Source organism: Dermochelys coriacea, chromosome 14 (assembly GCF_009764565.3).
Source record: "Dermochelys coriacea isolate rDerCor1 chromosome 14, rDerCor1.pri.v4, whole genome shotgun sequence".
In the NCBI taxonomy this organism is placed as follows: Eukaryota; Metazoa; Chordata; order Testudines; family Dermochelyidae; genus Dermochelys; species Dermochelys coriacea.
The window spans coordinates 36,999,723-37,018,171 of NC_050081.1; the positions used below are offsets into that span (position 1 = coordinate 36,999,723).

Sequence of the window (18,449 nt, forward strand, 5' to 3'; positions counted from 1 at the left end):
AGATACTGAGTTCAGACCGACCCATTATTCAGTGTTGTGGAAACAGCCAGAGAGCGCTCTGGTTCTTATGTACTTGATGCATTAGTGACAGATGGAAGTCAGTGTCTGTTTGGGACTTGCAGCTCCTCCTTGCAGTGTGGTGCTGCCATCCCTTGGGTTACCCCCCCCCGCCCCCTCTGTTCCTTCCCCACTGAGCTGTCTGGGTGGGAGCGGAGAGCCCCACCGTGCTCTTTGAACAGCTGCGTGGCGGATTCAGCTGCGACACTTGCTGTTCTTATCCCAGGGCCCTTCCTGAAGAGAGTTGGGGTAAATCCCCCTCATGGGGGAAGGGGCCACAGGAGACTCAGGTTAACGCTGCCTCCTAGCAGTGTATGATTAACACATGGGGCCTGTGCCCAGCCCCAGCCATTCTGGGGGCCTGTGTGGAAGTGCTGAAACCTATATCAAAGTGTGTGTGTGGGGGGGGGGGGGGGGGAGGTCACGGGTCACTAGTGCCAGAACTGTGGCCCTGGCCAGGCCTGAAGCTGGGCTGTGGTAGGGTGATCATATTTTTTCCCCCCTCCCCTGGCCTGAGCCGCTTGCCCGAGGCCCCCCGTAAAGAGCTAGCTGGGCCAGTCGCCCCAACTTCCCTCCCCACCGCCCAGGGCCGGCCCAAGTCTCGCCGCACCTCCCTAAACCACCTTTGGCAAAACTGGGCATTTGTCTTATTTGCCCTTGCTCACAGATCATCAATTGGCAAGAGCAAACAGAACAAATGCCCAGTTTTGCCAAAAAGTTGCCAGCTCGTTTCATCGGATGCGTTGAGCTGTAGCTCACGAAAGCTTATGCTCAAATAAATTTGTTAGTCTCTAAGGTGCCACAAGTCCTCCTTTTCTTTTAACCAGTTAAACTAAAGGAAAAAAAGATAAGAATAAACAGTCAGTTTTCACAATGAAGAGGGATAAATAGTGGGTCTGCCAAGGATCTGTACTGGGACCAGCGCTGTTCAACATATTCTTAAAAGATCTGGAAAAGAGGGTGAACAGTGATTTGGGAAAATTTGCAGACCATAGCAAATTACTTAAGATAGTTAAGACCAAAGCTGACTGCAAAGAGATAAAGTGAATGGGTGACAAAAACGGGAGATGAAAATCAGTGTCGATAAGTGAAATGTAATGCACGTTGGAAAACGTAACCAATTTATACATACAAAATGATGGCGTTGAAATGAGCTGTTACCCCTCAAGAAAGAGATCATGGAGTCATTGCGGATAGGTCTGTGGAAACATTAGCTCAATGTGCAGCACAGTCCAAAAAAAAAAAAAAAAAACCAACCCCAAAAAAACTAATAATGTTTAGGATCTATTAGGAAAGCAATAGATAAGGCTGAAAATAACACAACGCCAATATATAAATCCTTGGTGCGCCCACACTTTGAATACTGAGGGTAGTTCTGGTTACCCCATTTCAAAAAAAAATATATTAAACTGGAAAAGGTACAGAGAAGGGCAACAAAAATGATTAGGGATATGAAACAGCTCCCATATGAGGAGAGATTAAAATGCAACTGTTCAGCTTGGACAGGAGATGACTAAGACGGTACATGATAGAGGTGTGTAAAATCAGGAGTGGGGTTGAGAAGGTGAAGAGGGAAGTGTTATTTACCCCTTCACATAATACAAGAACCAGGGGTCACCCAATGAAATGAACAGGCAGCAGGTTTCAAACAAACATAAGGAAGTATTTGTTCCCACGACGCACAGTCAGCCTGTGGAACTTGTTGTCAGGGGATGCCAAAAGTATAACTTTGTTTAAACAAAAACAAGAAGGTCATAGAGAACAGTTCTACCAGTTCCTATTGGCCAGTATGATCAGGGATGCAACTCCCATGCTCTGAGTGCTCCAAACCTCTGACTGTCAGAAGCTGGGACTGGGTGACGGGATGTTCACTCGATAACAGCCCTGTTCTGTTTGTTCCCTCTGAAGCATCTATCACAGGCCAGTATCGGACGACAGGACACTGGGCTAGATGGACCATTGGTCTGACCCAATATTGCCGGTCTTAGGTGCTTACAGCTAAATTGCATTTAAAAAAAAAAAAAAAGTGGTCGGTGATAAGATGGAAAATGTGCCCAGAGCGGGCTTAGGAACCCAGTCAGTTGATGACCTGTTATCTGATTCCAGTCAGATACTGTCATGTGTTCCAGGATGAGTGCCCTGGTCTAGGCGGCAGCCTGCCTTTGTGATTGGGTCATGGGACCATCTGTTAGCAAGCCTGCTTGGGGGTCTGTCTACAGTGTAGCTGGTAGCAGGCCTCCCAGCCCAGATGGACAGGCTGGACCTAGCGCAGCAGATATAGCTCCTCACCGGGCTTATACTCACCTGGAATCTTCCCCCCAGGGAAGCTTGCGTGGGTTGGGCCTGCTGGGGCCCATATAAACCCAGCTGGGTATGGGGGGGGAGCAGGAACTGGGGTTAAAATATCCACCCAACATAGAGGCTGCATGGAGGCCAGTTGATCGAAGAACCTCTCCTGGCCCTGCTGCCTCCTTGTGTTGGGGATGGGGCCTGTTTGCTGGTGCAGGAAGGGGAATCGTGAGGGGCTGTGAGTGCAGCAGCTCCCTGCGCTGTGCAAGCGTCTTCCTTTGTCCGTGGCTGACAGGAAACACCCAACTCCTACCTGACACCAGCTCCCTGGCTTCTGTCTTGCAGATTTGTGATAGGAGGAGGAGGAGACTGCGCATATCTAAATGATGAGAATCGGGTCAGCAGCTTGCGATGCACCAGTAAGAGACACTGGATCTGCACCAAACCCAATGAGTTTACAAAGGCACAGGAGGATGCAGTGGAAGGGGGCTGATGATAAGAGTATTATAGAATCTAGCCCTGAAAAAGCCGGACTGTGATTTCTTGTGTCCATCACGTCTGACCAATTCCGGAATATCAGGGAATGCTCTGCACATCACGGGGCAGAGCACTGTTGATTTTGGTGAAATGCCATCTACGCATCTTGTTCCCCCACCAATGTTCCCTCTAATTTTTAACACCCAGGTGTGGAATGAATTTTGTTTTGTGCACCAATATGAAGGTGATATATGGTGGGGCTGGGGCAGAGGCAGTGATGAGCTGCCAAAATCTTAACCGGTTCCCTTAAAAAGTTCTGATTTAAGGGATGTGCCCCAGTATGTATTTTTTGTACCAACAGAGTTACCATACATCCATATTTTCCTTAAATCCCAGATGGCGATTTAAGAACCAAAAAGCCTGACCTGTCCGGAAAAATACAGCTGTATGTTAACCCTGTCTAAAGTTCTTTTTTAAAAAGATGGGCCTGAACTAGAAATGAGCTCCGTTTCACATGTGTGGGTCCCTACCACTCTCTGGGGGTGTGCTAGAGTGACCAGATATCCCGATTTTATAGGGACAGTCCTGATTTTGGGGTCTTATTCTTATATAGACCCCTATTACCCCCCCACGCCTGTCCTGATTTTTCACACTTGCTGTCTGGTCACCCTGTGTGCACATGTGTGGGTCCCAGCTGCTCCCTGCCCCCCTCATTGAAGCAGGTGTGCAGGGTTACTGCCCTGGGAACTGTAGGGCACCAGTGGATGTGGGGCCAGCTGCAGACAGGGGTGTGGGCAGGGCTAGCTGGAGGCAGGGGGTGAGGCAGGGGCTGGCTGTGGGCAGGGCAGGGGGTGCGGAGCTGGCTGGAGACAGGAGGGTGCGGAGCTGGCTGGAGGCAGGGGCTGGCTGTGGGCAGGGGGTGCAGGGGGCTGGCTGTGGGCAGGGGGTGGCTGGAGATGGGCTGGCTGCGGGTAGGAGGTGCAGGGGGGCTGGAGGCAGGGTAGGGGGTGCAGGGGGGCTGGCTGCAGGCAGGAGGTGCAGGGGGTGGCTGGAGGCAGGGCAGGGTGGTGGGCACTCACGGGGAGAGCGGCTCAGAGCAGCCTGAGCAGCAGGACGCAGCCCGGGCCCAGCAGAGCAGCTGGGGACCCACCAGGCAGCAGCGGGAGCGCCAGGGGTCGGGGGAGCAGCCGCAACAGGGCTCGAGCCCAGGGCCAGGCGGCAGCCCATGTGGCTCCCACAGGGCAGCGCCCCCAGCAGCCAGAGGAGGAATTACATCACTTCCCGGCTGGAGCCCTGCAAAGCCTCAGCACCCCCTGCAGGAAAACGGGTTAACAACCAGTTCTAAAAACTGCTTCAAAATTTAACCACTGGTTTGCGGAACTGGTGTGAACCGGCTGCAGCTCACCACTGGGTGTGTGGCTTTCTAGTGCCTTCTCTCCGTCGCCCTGCATTGGCATGGTGCCTACTGTAAACTCTCTGCGGGCAGGGACGGGGTCTTGTTAACTTTCTAAAGAGCCTGGCATGTCGCTGCTGTACTGACAACTTTCAGGTGCCTTAGCATCTATGAGGGGAGGGCTGCCCGTGGTGCAGAGGAAGGCTCAGAGTTCCCTTTCTGCTGTGTCACGGGCGGTTTCATCCTTTCATAACCATTAGTTTCAAAGGAACCTAATCTGTAGGAAACTGTGCTTAGTTCCTTTAGTAGGTTTCTAAATACAATTAGAAGGGGCCAGTTTACTTCTCCCTCCCACACACACCCCACCTTTTAAATTAAAAGCATAGCGCTTTATCTGCAGGCCACGTGTTTAAGTAGCGCTCCTAGAGTGGTGTGGGGGGAGCAGAGAGAGGAGCAAGACCTCGCTTGGGAGCCTGGGGGGAGGATCCGGAGAGGCGCGATCGTGGTTGGGAAACTGGGGGGAGGGACAGAGCAGAGATGAGAAGAGGCAGCGGGAAAGGGGAAGTGGAACCAGGAGCTCAGGGTGGCTGGCCGAGGGGAGGGGGAGCTCAAATCACCTCTTACCGAGCTGCTGGTTTTCCGGTGGCTTGGGCTTGTTTTAGAAAGGCAGGGTCGCGTATTTATCTCGTGAGACTTGGCAACTTTCTGTATATTTCAGTCCAGCAGCAAGCACACCACAACAAACACAAACACACAACAGACAACAAAGGGATGCAGCAGATTTTCCATCACTTTAAATCAAGACTGGATGCTTACATCACTGGGTGAAATTCTCAGGTCTGCGTTATGCACGAGGTCAAACAAGACTAACACAAGGGTGCCTAGTGGCCTTAACATCTATGACAGCTTTAATGCCCTTTGATATCCATTGAGAGAAGTTGCTCCCGGGGTCGGAGGCTTCTTTGAGACTTGAAAACAGAGGAGTCCCACTGCCAGGGGGTGGAAGCAATCGCCCAGGGGCGTAGTTCTGAGGCGTGTTGCTAGGCCCTTGCTGGGGATTGTGGGGCCCGCACTGAAGAACGCTGTACGTGCTAAGTATGGCTTCTGTGGAGATCTGGTGAAGGACAGTATGGAACATTTCCCCCTTTACACTGAACTCCCCAAAGGGAGACTAAAATTCAGAATCCTGCGGCTGCTGCCCTACTCTGTGCCCCGTACTCTCCTTCTCACTCCTTTCCTGCTAACTCCATTGGTTTGTCTGTAGGACGAGCTCATGGGCACTACCGAGCCAACAGTTACACTGGGAGCAGGCACTTGCCTGAAGGACAGCTGGAGCTCTGCAAGGCATCTGCAACCCTAGTTCCACTCCCAGGGTCTACAGCTGGCCTGCACAGCCCACCAGCCATATTGGAGCCTTGTGCATTATTGCCTCTCCAGACAGCCATCAAGAAAAGCTAAACTTGCTAGTGTAACGCAACAAGTGTCTGTACTGCACCATTCTGCTGCAATGTGAAACTCGATTGTGTCAGCATTACACAGTTCCACATTACAGCAGAGTGTGGCGAGTGTCTGCAGCACCACAATGAGCAGAGGAGATACTGATTGCCCGTGAAAAGGCATCGAAATGGTTCTCCTGCGGCGTTGCAGCATTTTAAAGTTGTCAAGCCCTAGCTCACCCAAGGGCGCTGTTAGTTCTCTGAGTCCGTAGAGAGCTGTCCCCCGCCCGTGCCACAGGAGAGCCAGGCTGGCCCCAAACTGCAACCGGCTGGAGAGAGACGCCATTTTGGGACAGGTGAGCACCCTGAACTGATCAGCTCCCCCAGCTGGCACCCACACACAGCCCATGGGCTGTGCCCTCACCCCCCGCCCCCAGCGTGTGCACACAGCCCCCCAGTTCTATCCTACTACTCGCTAGAAGCAAAGACAGACGGAAGTTACCCTGGAACCCCACCCACCACCACAGCAGGTACTGGGGGTGACGCAGCCCCCCCCTCACAGCGTGTCATCCCCCCACCCTGTGTCCCTTCTCGGATACATGGGGTGTATCTCTCTCTCACACACACACGGTGTGTGTCTCTGTCTCTCTCTGCCATGCCGTGTCTCCTCCCTCCATTCGTGCTGCCTTGTAGAGCGTGAGGCTACATTAACAACATGTTAAATGGCCCCTGAGGGCTCAGTCAAGTGCTAGTTCATCATTTAGCAGTAAGACATTCCCTGGGAAATATCCCACTCTCTGACTCCACCACCTCAACCAAGCTTCACACTCATCATTGCTGTGTACAGTATTAAATTGTTTGTTTAAAATGTATACCAGTGGTTCTCAAAACTTTGTACTGGTGACCCCTTTCACATAGCAAGCCTCTGAGTGTGACCCCCTCCATATAAATTAAAAACACTTTTTTATATATTTAACACCATTATAAATGCTGGATGCAAAGCGGGACTTGGGGTTCAGGCTGACAGCTCAGGGAAGGAGGGAGGGAGAGAGGGGCAGCTCTGGGGAGGGAGGGAGGGAGGAGAGGAGCGGCTCTGGGGATGGGGGGAGAAGGGACAGCCCTGAGGGGAAGGAGGGAGGGGGAGAGGAGTGGTGCAGGGAGAAGGAGAGGGGCAGCCTCAGGGAAGGGGAGGGAGGGAGGCAGAGGGAAGGGGGTGGCCCCAGAGGGGAGGGAGGGGGAGAGGGGGAGCCATGACGGGAGAGGAGGAGAGGGGCAGCCCTGAGGGGAGGGGTCGCTCTGTGGGGAGGGGCAGCCATGGGGAAGGAAGGAGGGAAGGAGCGAGGGGGAGAGGGGCCATCAGTGGGGAGGGAAGGGGGGAAGAGGGGTGGCCCAGGGGGGAGGGACGGGGAGAGGGGCTCACCCAAAGCACCTTGGGATCTATGAATGACTGGCTTTGTATAAGTGCAAAGAATTGATAATCCATTAGGGTTCACAGTGTCCTTGGAGCTGCTTAGAGTCACGTAAAACATAATTCTGCTCTTGATTAAGGAGGGGCGTGTGCTGTGTAGTGAAAAGAAAAGGAGGACTTGTGGCACCTTAGAGACTAACAAATTTATCTGAGCGTAAGCTTTCATGTGCTGTGTAGTGATGACACCTAGTGGAGACTCTCAGCATTGATTACACCCTAGATATCGTTACGTATTACACCCTAGATATCGTTAGTTACCATCCTTATCCTTCTACATCGAACAAAACATCCTCATTCACTATCCTGCCATCTCCTCGTTATCTTTGAGAGGTCGGGGTGTTCCTGGACCATGTTAGGGTTGTGTTTACATAGTTACTTGAGAACGCTTGTGTCAAGGTTCCTTCCCCACTCTGAACTCTAGGGTACAGATGTGGGGACCTACATGAAAGACCCCCTAAGCTTATTCTTACCAGCTTAGGTTAAAAGCTGCCATCACCAAAGTGTTACACAAAGAACAGGGAAAGAGCCCACTTGGAAACATCTTTCCCCCCAAAATCCCTCCAAGCCCTACACCCCCTTTCTTGGGGAAGGCTTGATAAAAATCCTCACCAATTTGCATAGGTGAACACAGACCCAAACCCTTGGATCTTAAGAACAATGAAAAAGCAATCAGGTTCTTAAAAGAGAAATTTAGTTAAAGAAAAAGTAAAAGAATCACCTTTGTAAAATCAGGATGGTAAATACATTACAGGGTAATCAGATTCAAAACATAGAGAATCCCTCTAGGCAAAAACCTTAAGTTACAAAAAGACACAAAGAGGAATATCCATTCCATCCAGCACAACTTATTTTATCAGCCATTTAAACAAAACAGAAACTAACGCATATCTAACTAGATTGCTTACTAACTCTTTACAGGAGTTCTGACCTGCTTTCCTGCCCTGGTCCCGGCAAAAGCATCACACAGACAGAGAGAGAGAACCCTTTGTTCACCCCACTCCCTCCAGCTTTGAAAGTATCTTGTCTCCTCATTGGTCATTTTGGTCAGGTGCCAGCGAGGTTATCTTAGCTTCTTGACCCTTTACAGGTAAAACGGTTTTTCCTCTGGCCAGAAGGGATTTAAAGGTGTTTACCCTTCCCTTTATATTTATGACAGCTTGTCTCTGCATCATCCGCTAAGGTCTGGAACATGCTTACTTGGTTAGCTGACACTTACTGTGTTTGTATTCTATCAAGGCCTACTCTGGATCGTACTTAGTTCCAGCAAGGATATATTATGACTAAAATAGTGTATAAGGAGCGGTGCTAGGGGTCACTCTCCTGAGTTAACATTAATAAGAGCAATGGTAAGGTTCAGCCTACCAATCCGTGCTTCTCCAAATTATTAGTAATTTGGGGGATAAAATTACTTCATGCTCAACACTTTAAAACAACCCTTTCCAGGTTGTATCTAAAAACACCGCAGAACTCCTTCCAATGGATTATTTGACTTGATCCTAAGGAGATGGGTCTATCACAGGAGTGTGTGGGTGAGGTTCTGTGGCCTGCAGTGTGCAGGAGGTCAGACTAGAGGATCATGATGATCCCTTCTGACCTTAAAGTCTGAGCTTTGCTTAACAACTTTCTGTTACTTCCTTTGCAGGAACGTTCCTGGGGCCTATGGACAGACTCTCACTGAGCACTGACTAATCAGATAAGTATTATCCAATTACTCTCCTCTTGCTCAAACAAACTCTAATCCCACTCTTGGTTCTCTGTAGGATACCATTGATTCTTTAGAGGATCTTTCTGATCTCTCCCTTCAGGTTCGGCTCAGAGACCAGCTCATCATTTCTCCCAGTAAATAACAATCAGTTTATTTGACTACTGGGGAGGATTAGGCTGCCCATCATCTGCTGGGATATCTGATAGCTAGGAAGGGGTCAGGAATCTCAGAAACCGGCATGAATCAGGTGAGTGGCTTCCCTTCTGAATGACTCCTGGGGTTTCAGGCATGGCTGCTCTGGTGAAGGTTGCAAACCACTTTACTTTGTAGCTCCCATGTTCTCAGATGCTCCTGAGTTTGTTGATTTCCCAAAGCCGGGAGGTAGCAAGGCCTAGATCCTCAATGGTATTTAGGTGCCTAATCCAAAATCTGGAGGACTGTTTTAGTTTGATCCAAGCAGTGTGCCTGCCTAGTAGATGGAGTGGGGCCCTCCAGTTGTAAAGAGGTTCTCTGGCTGTGGGCTCCTCTCTCCGTGAGTAGCTGAGAGCATGATGTGAAGCTCCAGCTGGTTTTACAGTTCAAGTGTTCTCAGGTGAGGAGGGTTGTGAATGGGTGTCAAACAGCTGCCTTTGTACCTCCCCAGTTGAGACTGGGGTCCCAGCTAGATGGCAGGTCTCAAGGGTTGGGGGCCCTGGTATGGAAAAAGTTGTAGACCTGTCATGATTATAACTATGAATCTGTCCAAGTACTGAGACCGGGAGTGAGTCTATTTGTGAGTGGGATTGATCAGAGCCAGATTAAGGCATAAACATTATTGACCCTGACCAGGGCCCTGGCTCCTACCTGGTGTCATGTGATTACCTCAGACGGTTTTGTTGTTGTTTGTTTGTTTGAAAAGTTTTGAGTCCTTGGGAAGAAAAGACTGGAACTGTGATTTGACTGTAAGAAATGCAGAAACATCTGCCTGAGTCTGCAGAGAGCCTGAGACCATTCTCTGAAATGGGAGGAGCTGCTCCATGCATCTCAATGGAGTGTTAACCCCCAAACCATCAAGACCACTCCAGTAAAGGACTCTGCATTTGGTAGGAGGAGAAGAATGCAGTGGGCCCAGTTCCTCTGCCCCCACCCAAGTAAAGACACCAGTCCCGCACCATCTCCTTGCCCCCTTCATTCCCCTGCATCTTGGGAAGAAGGTGGTGTGGAATCGCTGGAGTGGGAATTGTGGACTTCTGTGAATGCTGCAACTAAAGGGAGACGCTGGGAAGAGGACTGTGGGCGAGGAAGGGCTTGTGTTATTTTGTTTGGATTCTCACTTACCGTGGAGGAGGAAGGACACTTGTTGGCATGGTGACTGTGGAGAGCTACACTGAAGTTTCTACCCAACTGTTGAGGGGAAACTGAGGCATGGCCAGAACTAAACTGAGGAACAGACACACTGGATGCCAGGCCAGATAAGGGCCTCTTACAGAACCCATTCTTTGGTAACTTGTGACTGTTTGGAGTTTTTGACACACAGTTTTATGCTGCTTTGGAAGATGGTGGTGGTGATTTTTGTTACCTAAAGCTATTTGTAGCATGAAGCTCTGATTTCATATGTGGTTGTTCAGGTTTATACCACACCTTCCCCATGGTATCTGAGTGCGATGCAACAGTGCTCTAGTGGTGTGACGAGCATCAGTCATGCATGGTTCTGTTTTCGGGTTTTGTATTGCTTCCCATCCCCCACAATATCTGAGTGTCCTCCATTGTAGCCCAATCTATAGATTATATTTATATTTGATTACTTAAGAATCCCCAGTCATCACTTTGAGGGTTGACAGGTTCTTGTCCCAAGATCAGGCCCAGTATTATTCAAATTATTGTATAGTTGGGAACCCCGATGTGCACACTTGCAACCCTCACACTATAGGAACTCTTCTCTATTTACAAATAGTTCATTAATACATTTAGCACAGTCATAAACACTCCAACTCAGTAAGGTAGGTAGAGGCACTACAGAGATCCCGTATACTCAAACCATCCCTTGTAGAACAACCTGAAACATTAGCCATCATCTTCCTCATCACCATCATTCCCCCCCTCATCATCAGTGGCCACCATTCTAGCACCTCCCAAAGACTACATCTCCTTCTCCGTAGCTACTGGGGTGCAACTTTTATAATATGATACGCTGATGCCCCTATGTTTGATGCATATTTAGTAGGGGTTTTTTCCATTTTTCCTATTTGAATATCCTTACCTTACTAATATTGGAGTGTCCTTCTCCTATAGGTTAGTATATCAGTGATTTCAAGTTCTTATCATATACGTCAATTCCTAACCATGGCCATCTTGTGGCTGGGTCATGTTCCTGTGGTCAGCAATTCCCCTTTAAGCACTCTATTTTCAGCTCTCCAATGCTTGGAGTTTTCTGTTGGGCTGTTTATCTGTTCATACGTCTCAAGCCTTATACTAACGTGCTGAAGGATACGGGCCTGTAAGGTCCTTGCATTCATCATCATCATGTTCCCATGATGCCTCTGGTGTTTAGGGCAGCAACGAAGCTCCTCCACTCCTGTCTGTTTCTGGCAAGTCTTTCAATGGTTCCCCAGCTGTGCCCCAGGTTTTTCAGCTTGGCTTCCCCAGCTCTTCGCCAAGTTGTTTTCGGGCCGCCTCATTTTCGCTTGCCTTCAGGGGTCCATCTTATTGCTACTCTGGTAATGGAATCAGTTTCCATCTGATGCACATGGCCAATCCATCTCCAATGCTTTCTGGCAATGACGGTGCTCAGATCCTCTTGGCTGCACTGTGTCAATAGATCTTGGTTTGAAATTGTTCTGGGCCAAATGATATGGAGGATTTTTCTGAGGGAGGTCGTATGGAATGAAGACAGTTTGGCCATGTGATACTTTCTCATTCCCCAGCATTCTGCACTATAAAGTAGTGTTGAAAGTACGCAGCTCTGATAAATCTTGAGTTTGGTTTTGGTGTTGTATTTGGATGACTTCCAGACTGTATTTAAGCTCCTAATGGTGTTCCTGGCTTTACAGATTTTGTTCTGGATGTCCTGGCTTGTTCCACTATCCAGACAGATAGTGCTGCCCAAGTATGTGAATGTTTCTGTGTTGGTCAGAACATAATCCTCTATGCATACTGGTGATGGCGAGGCAATATTAAAGGTCATGATATTTCATAGAACCTTGAGAGGTCATCTAATCCATTCCCCTGCTCTCATGGCAGGACCAAGCCCCATCTAGACCATCCCTGACAGGTGTTTGTCTAACCTGCCCTTAAAAATATCCAGTGATGGAGATTCCACAACCTCCCTAGGCAATTTATTCCAGTACTTAACGCCCCTAACAGTTAGGACATTTTTCTTAATGTCCAACCTAAACCTCCCTTGCTGCAGTTTAAGCTCATTGCTTCTTGTCCTGTCCTCAGACGTTGAGGAGAATAATGTTTCTCCTTCCTCCTTGTAACAACCTTTCAGGTACTTGAAGACTGTTATCATGTCCCCTCTCAGTCTTCTCTTCTCCAGACTAAACAAACCCACTCCTTTCAATCTTCCCTCATAGGTCATGTTTTCTAGACCTTTAAACATTTTTGTTGCTCTTCGCTGGACTTTCTCCTATTTGTCCACATCCTTCCTGAAATGTGGTGCCCAGAATTGGACACAATACTCCAGTTTCAGAGTAGCAGCCGTGTTAGTCTGTATTCGCAAATGAAAAGGAGTACTTGTGGCACCTTAGAGACTAAGCATAAGCTTTCATCTCATCCGATGAAGTGAGCTGTAGCTCACGAAAGCTTATGCTCAAACAAATTTGTTAGTCTCTAAGGTGCCACAAGTACTCTTTTTCTTTTTGCGAATACTCCAGTTGAGGCTTAATCAGCGTGGAGTAGATCGGGAGAATTACGTCTCGTGTCTTGCTTATGAAACTCCTGCTAATACATCCCAGAATGATGTTTGCTTTTTTTGCAACAGTGTTACACTGTTGACTGATATTTAGCTTGTGGTCCACTATGACCCCTAGATCCCTTTCCATAGTACGCCTTCCTAGGCGGTCATTTCCCTTTTTGTATGTGTGTAACTGATTGTTCCTTCCTAAGTGGAGTACATTGCATTTGTCCTTGTTGAATTTCATCCTATTTTCCTCACACTATTTCTCAAGTTTGTCCAGATCATTTTGAATTTTAATCCTATCCTCCAAAGCACTTGCAACCCCTCCCATCTTGGTGTCATCCACAAACTTTATAAGTGTACTCTCTATGCCATGGTCTAAATCACTGATGAAGACATTGAACAGAACCGGACTCAGAACTGATCCCTGCAGGACCCCACTCATTGTGCCCTTCCAGCATGACTGTGAACCACTGATAACTACTGTCTGGGAACGGTTATCCAACCAGTTATGCACTTACCTTATAGTAGCTCCATCCAGGTTGTATTTCCCTAGTTTGTTAATGAGAAGGTCATGTGAGACCGTATCAAAAGCCTTACTGAAGTCTAGATATACCACATCTACCTCTGCTCTCGCTGACACCCAGGATGTGTAAGCGGTAGCGTCTCATCTCTGCTGTGACCTGAGCTAGCTTCCCTCTTTCGTACATTGTCCGTACATTCCAAAAATCAAGTTTGTTTTTTGTCTTGGTGTGGAGCACTTCAGTCTTCATGCCGGTGGCTTCCTTTTGGCTTTCACCACTAACAGTCATACAGGTCATTGACTCCTGAAGGCCGTCACACACAGTAATGGTCAATTTCTTCATTGCTGTTTCTGTAACATATTTTGTTTTTTTATGGGACAGGGTTGTTAGCCCTGTGCCTAATCCCCAAGCTGGAGGACCAGGGTGTCTGTTTTGTGTGGCCCCTCCCCCACAGACCAATCCAGCATGGTTGAGCCTGCCAGGAGCAAAAAGCCCCCGCCGACACAGACTTTGGGGATCGTTAGAGCACGCAAGCTGTCCCACCTTGACAAGGTATGGACACGAGAGGACACCTTACATTACTACTGACTACACCTTGTTGTTGCTATTGGCAACTGAGTTAGATTATTAGGGGATAGCCGAGCCAGTTTTGGCTGGTTTTTGGTTAGTTGAGTGTGTGGCAATAAATGGCTGCTTTCAAGGTTTACAGCTCTCTGTGTCTCCAGGGATTTCTTCCTAAAACTGTTGCCCCCAAGCATATAACAATGTGGGGATGAGGATGGGATGTCTGTGCTGCCCCAGCAACAGAAGGAAGTAGAGGTCAAGGTACAAAAAAACCCCCACCTTTTTGCTGCTGGAAGGGGGTGAGAACTGGCTTGTTTGCACTGACTGTTGAAACTGAAACTAAAACCATGGCTACACTTACAGGGCCACTGGAACCTTTTGCGGAGACTATAGTGCAATGGCATGTATATACTGAACGTTTTGAGCTTTTTGTTATTGCAAATGACATTACAGAAGAGAAGAAGGTGCCAATATTCTTAAGTGTTGTAGAGGCTAAGACCTACTCCCTGCTGCACAGCTTACTACACCCTGTTAAGCCAGAGACCAAATCTTACAGTGACATTGTGGAAATCCTGGGGTCCCATTTTTCTCCAAAACCAATGGTAAATGCTGAAAGATACAGGTTCCACAAAAGAGACCAGAAAGAAGATGAAACAGTTGTACAATTTGCAGCAACTTTGAAAAAGCTTGCGAAACACTGTGAATTTAAGGAGATATTAGATGACGCCCTGCGTGGCAGGTTAGTGTGTGGCCTGCACAGTGAAGCTATACGGAAGCACCTATTGACAGAGGCTCAGCTTACCTTACCAAAGGCCGTGGATATTGCGGTCTCCATGGAACTGGCTACAAAGGAGGTGCAATACATCGGTGCATCCCCTAGGGTGCATAAGATGTCACAAGAACCTACCCACAAAACTGTGTGGAGTCAGGAATGTTGCCACTGTGGTAAGCTGGGTCACCAGGACTCAGAATGATGGTGTCAGGACCTGGTGTGTCGACACTGGGGCAAAAAGGGACACATTGAGCGTGCCTGTAAACAAAAGAAAAGGAGGCCTGTGAGCAGACCCAGGATGACCAAGGTGACACCTCATCGCAAGAAGAAGAGCCGCTCCACGTTTTGTCTTTGGCAATGAGCTCACATGAATATTGGGTATCCCCGTTGTTGGACAGCAAAGCTATACGCATGGAACTGGACACCAGTGCAGCTGTCTTGCTGGTCCCCGAGACTGTGTATAAAGAAAGCTACAGCATCTTCCGCTTAAGGCAACAAAAACTGTTCTGAAGACGTATACGGGAGAAGCTGTGCCCATGTTGGGCACTACTGATGTCAAGGTGGAGCTCAATGGACAGGCTGCTAAATCGCCACTGTTTGTGGTAAGAGGTAATTACCCAGCCTTAATGGGTAGGTCTTGGCTTAGGAAGATCCAGCTGAACTGGGCAGAAGTGCACTGAATGACTAAAGAAGAAACTGGTCTGCCCGCTATACTAAGGAACCATGCTGCTGTTTTTGGAGAGGATCTGGGAAGTATGAAGGGAATCCTGGTGACATTGAACATTAAACCTGACAGTCAACCAAAATATCTGAAAGCCAGAACAGTGCCATAATCCATCAGGCCGAAGATTGAAGTGGACCTGGAGCAACTGGTCACAAATGGAGTCCTAAAACCAGTTACCCATAGCCCATGGGCAACTCCTATCTTTCCAATAGTGAAGAAAGATGGCTCCCTCTGGATTTGCGGTGATTTTAAAGTCACTGTCAACCCAGTGCTGTGTGCAGAGCAATACCCGCTTCCCCGCATCGATGACCTCTTCGCAGGCCTAGCTGGGGGACAAAAGTTCAGTAAGATTGATCTGAGTCAAGCGTATATACAGATGCACATTGATGAAAAGTCCCAAGAGCAGTTGACTATTGTGACGCATAAAGGACTTTATTGATACTGTCGTCTACCCTTTGGAATAATGTCTGCTCCCGCCCTGTTCCAGAGGGCTATGGATCAGATCTTGTGTGGCTTGCCAGGAGTCCAGTGCTATCTGGATGACATCCTGGTCATTGGAAGGAATGAGAAGGCTCACCTAAAGAATTTAGAGACTACCCTACAAAGACTGGAAGAGTATGGCCAACGAGTCCGCAAAGACAAGTGTGAATTCTTCCAGCCCCCTGTTGAATATCTGGGACACATCATTGATGCTACAGGTCTTCATAAGGCCCTTGCAAAAGTTAAGGCTATTGTGGAGGCTCCCCCTCCTCAAAATGTTAGCCAGCTTCACTCGTTTCAAGGACTATTAAAATATTATGGAAAGTTCATCTCACAGTTAGCCACACTGCTAAAACCATTTCATGAACTCCTTGGGCAGAACAAGGCCTGGAAGTGGACTAAAGTCTGTGATGTTGCATTTAACAAACCTAAGGATGCATTGCTAAATTCTGAAGTTCTGACGCACTTTGATCCATCCTTACCCCTACAGCTGGCCTACGATGCCTCCCCTTATGGAGTGGGAGTGGTCATGTCACACATTATGCCTTCTGGAGAAGAGAGACCTATTGCTTTTGCTTCACGCACTCTAAGCAAAGCAGAAACTAACTATGCCCAAATCGAACGTGAGGCATTGGGAAAAATTTTCTGAATTTGGAAGTTTCATCATAGATTCATAGATTCATAGATACTAAGGTCAGAAGGGACCACTCTGATCATCTAGTCCGACCTCCTGCACAGCGCAGGCCACAGAATGTCACCCACCACTCCTATGAAAAACCTCACCCATGTCTGAGCTATTGAAGTCCTCAAATCATGGTTCAAAACTTCAAGGAGCAGAGAAGCCTCCCTCCAGTCAACCATGCCCCATGCTACAGAGGAAGGCAAAAAAAAAAAAAAAAAAAAAAAAAAACCTCCAGGGCCTCTCCAATCTGCCCTGGAGGAAAACTCCCTCCCGACCCCAAACATGGCAATCAGCCAAACCCTGAGCACATGGGCAAGATTCACCAGCCAGATACCCAGGAAAGAGTTTTCTATAGTACCTGTTCCATCAGTACCTGTTCAGATGGAAGTTTACTCTTCTCACAGACCATTGACCTCTGACTTCAATTTTTGGACCCCACACGGGCATTCCTCCATTAGCTGCTAGTTCTATGCAATGTTGGGCATTGTTGCTTTCCGCACACACATATGAAATCAAACATCGGAAATCCACTCTGCACAGCAATGCGGATGGTCTCTCAAGGCTGCCTCTGCTAGTCAAACGTCAACATATTGCCCAGAAGGAAATCTTTTACTTTGAACAGGTAGAGAATACACCCATTACCGCTACTCAGGTAAAGAAGGCAACTCGAGTTGACCCGGTATTGTCCCAAGTTATGGACCTGGTGATGCATGGAACATCTCGACGAACCTCTCCGGTCTTACCCGACCTTGTTACCTACATGTCCAGGAGGACGGAGTTATCGATCCAAACTGGTTGTTTGCTGTGCGGGAGACATGTCATTATCCTACCACCACTGAGATCACAGATGTTAGAACAGCTACATTCCGGTCACTGTGGAATAGTGCGCATGAAGGAAATTGCACAAAGCTATTTTTGGTGGTCTGGATTGGACAGTGCTATTGAAGAGAAGGCAAGAGCTTGTATGTCATGTCAGGGTGTGAGGAATGCACCCCAGTGGCACCCCTACACCCATGGGACTGGCCTGAAAACCCATGGCAATGTATTCACGTTGACTTCGCTGGCCCCCTTGAAGGAAGCATGTTCTTGGTGGTGGTAGATGCCCATTCTAAATGGCCAGAAGTCTCTATAATGCAGTCCACCACTGCAGAGAGTACTATCCAAAAACTATGGGGACTCTTTAGTCGTTTCGGTCTGCCAGAACAACTTGTGAGTGACAACGGACCGCAGTTCGTCTCTAAGGACTGTCAATATTTTATGAAGGCAAATGGGATACATCACATCCCCAGCCTTTCTAATGATGGAACTACAGCTGCGCACTTGCTTTGATCTGCTGAAACCTTCTGAACTCTGACAAACTGTGCAAAGTCAGCAGCAAGATCAAGTCATCAGGCATGCACCCAGAGCAAAAGACTGAACCTTTAGCCTGGGACAGCCAGTTTTGGCTTGGAATTATACTTCTGGAGCTAAATGGGTCCCTGCCACTGTCATCGCTCAAACAGGCCCTGTTTCCGGACTGCAGAGGATCTCACCTGGCGGCAACATGTAGATCAGCTGCTGCCAGGTCATACCAGTCCTCAGGACACATCTTCAGTTGAGTTGCCTGACTTCACGGCTTCTGGCGAGACACTGAATCAAGAGTCACCTGTTCCTGACTGTCCCCCTCCAATACTGCCGGTGGCTGAGATACCCCCCTGCCCGGAATGAGCTGATATCACGTTCACCCTAGGAACCCTGAGCCCATTGTCAGGCCTGTGCCCAAGACACTTTTGGGAGCAACAACACCAGAAGTCCGCCGTAATCCACCTAGAGACAGAAGGCCTCCTCAATGGCTGCATCTTTAGCTAGGGTGAACCTATGGTTACAGGGCAAAATAATCTCCAGGGTTTAGCCGGGAACAGAGGCCGTCTACCCTCCTTCTCTAGTTTAGTGTTTGTTTTATTTAGGGGATGTTCTTATTAAGGGGGGAGGAATATGTTGTGTATTTGGTTGGTGTGGTAA

The 18,449-nt window shown here is 48.5% G+C and overlaps 2 protein-coding genes across 6 annotated transcripts in view; both read left to right on the top strand.

The window, feature by feature from the left end:
- The window catches only part of LOC119842869 (C-type lectin domain family 2 member E-like), a 268,909-nt gene extending 265,632 nt beyond the window's left edge, over nt 1-3,277 (top strand). The window contains exon 3 of one of the 2 annotated variants that reach the window (XM_043497122.1): nt 2,692-3,125. In XM_043497122.1, coding sequence (XP_043353057.1) covers nt 2,692-2,839 — 148 coding nt within the window. In that variant the 3' untranslated portion in view covers nt 2,840-3,125. Of the gene's footprint in view, nt 1-2,691 lie in introns of both variants that reach the window. The other variant, XM_038371576.2, reaches the window with a different exon arrangement.
- A 2,506-nt stretch (nt 3,278-5,783) lies between these two features.
- The window catches only part of LOC119842870 (C-type lectin domain family 2 member B-like), a 40,869-nt gene continuing 28,203 nt past the window's right edge, over nt 5,784-18,449 (top strand). For 2 of the 4 annotated variants that reach the window (XM_043497131.1, XM_043497126.1), the window contains exons 1-2: nt 5,784-6,008; nt 8,763-9,072. The gene's annotated coding sequence lies outside the window, so the exon portion shown is untranslated. Of the gene's footprint in view, nt 6,009-8,628; nt 8,646-8,762; nt 9,073-18,449 lie in introns of those variants that run through there. The other 2 variants (XM_043497130.1, XM_043497128.1) reach the window with 2 other exon arrangements.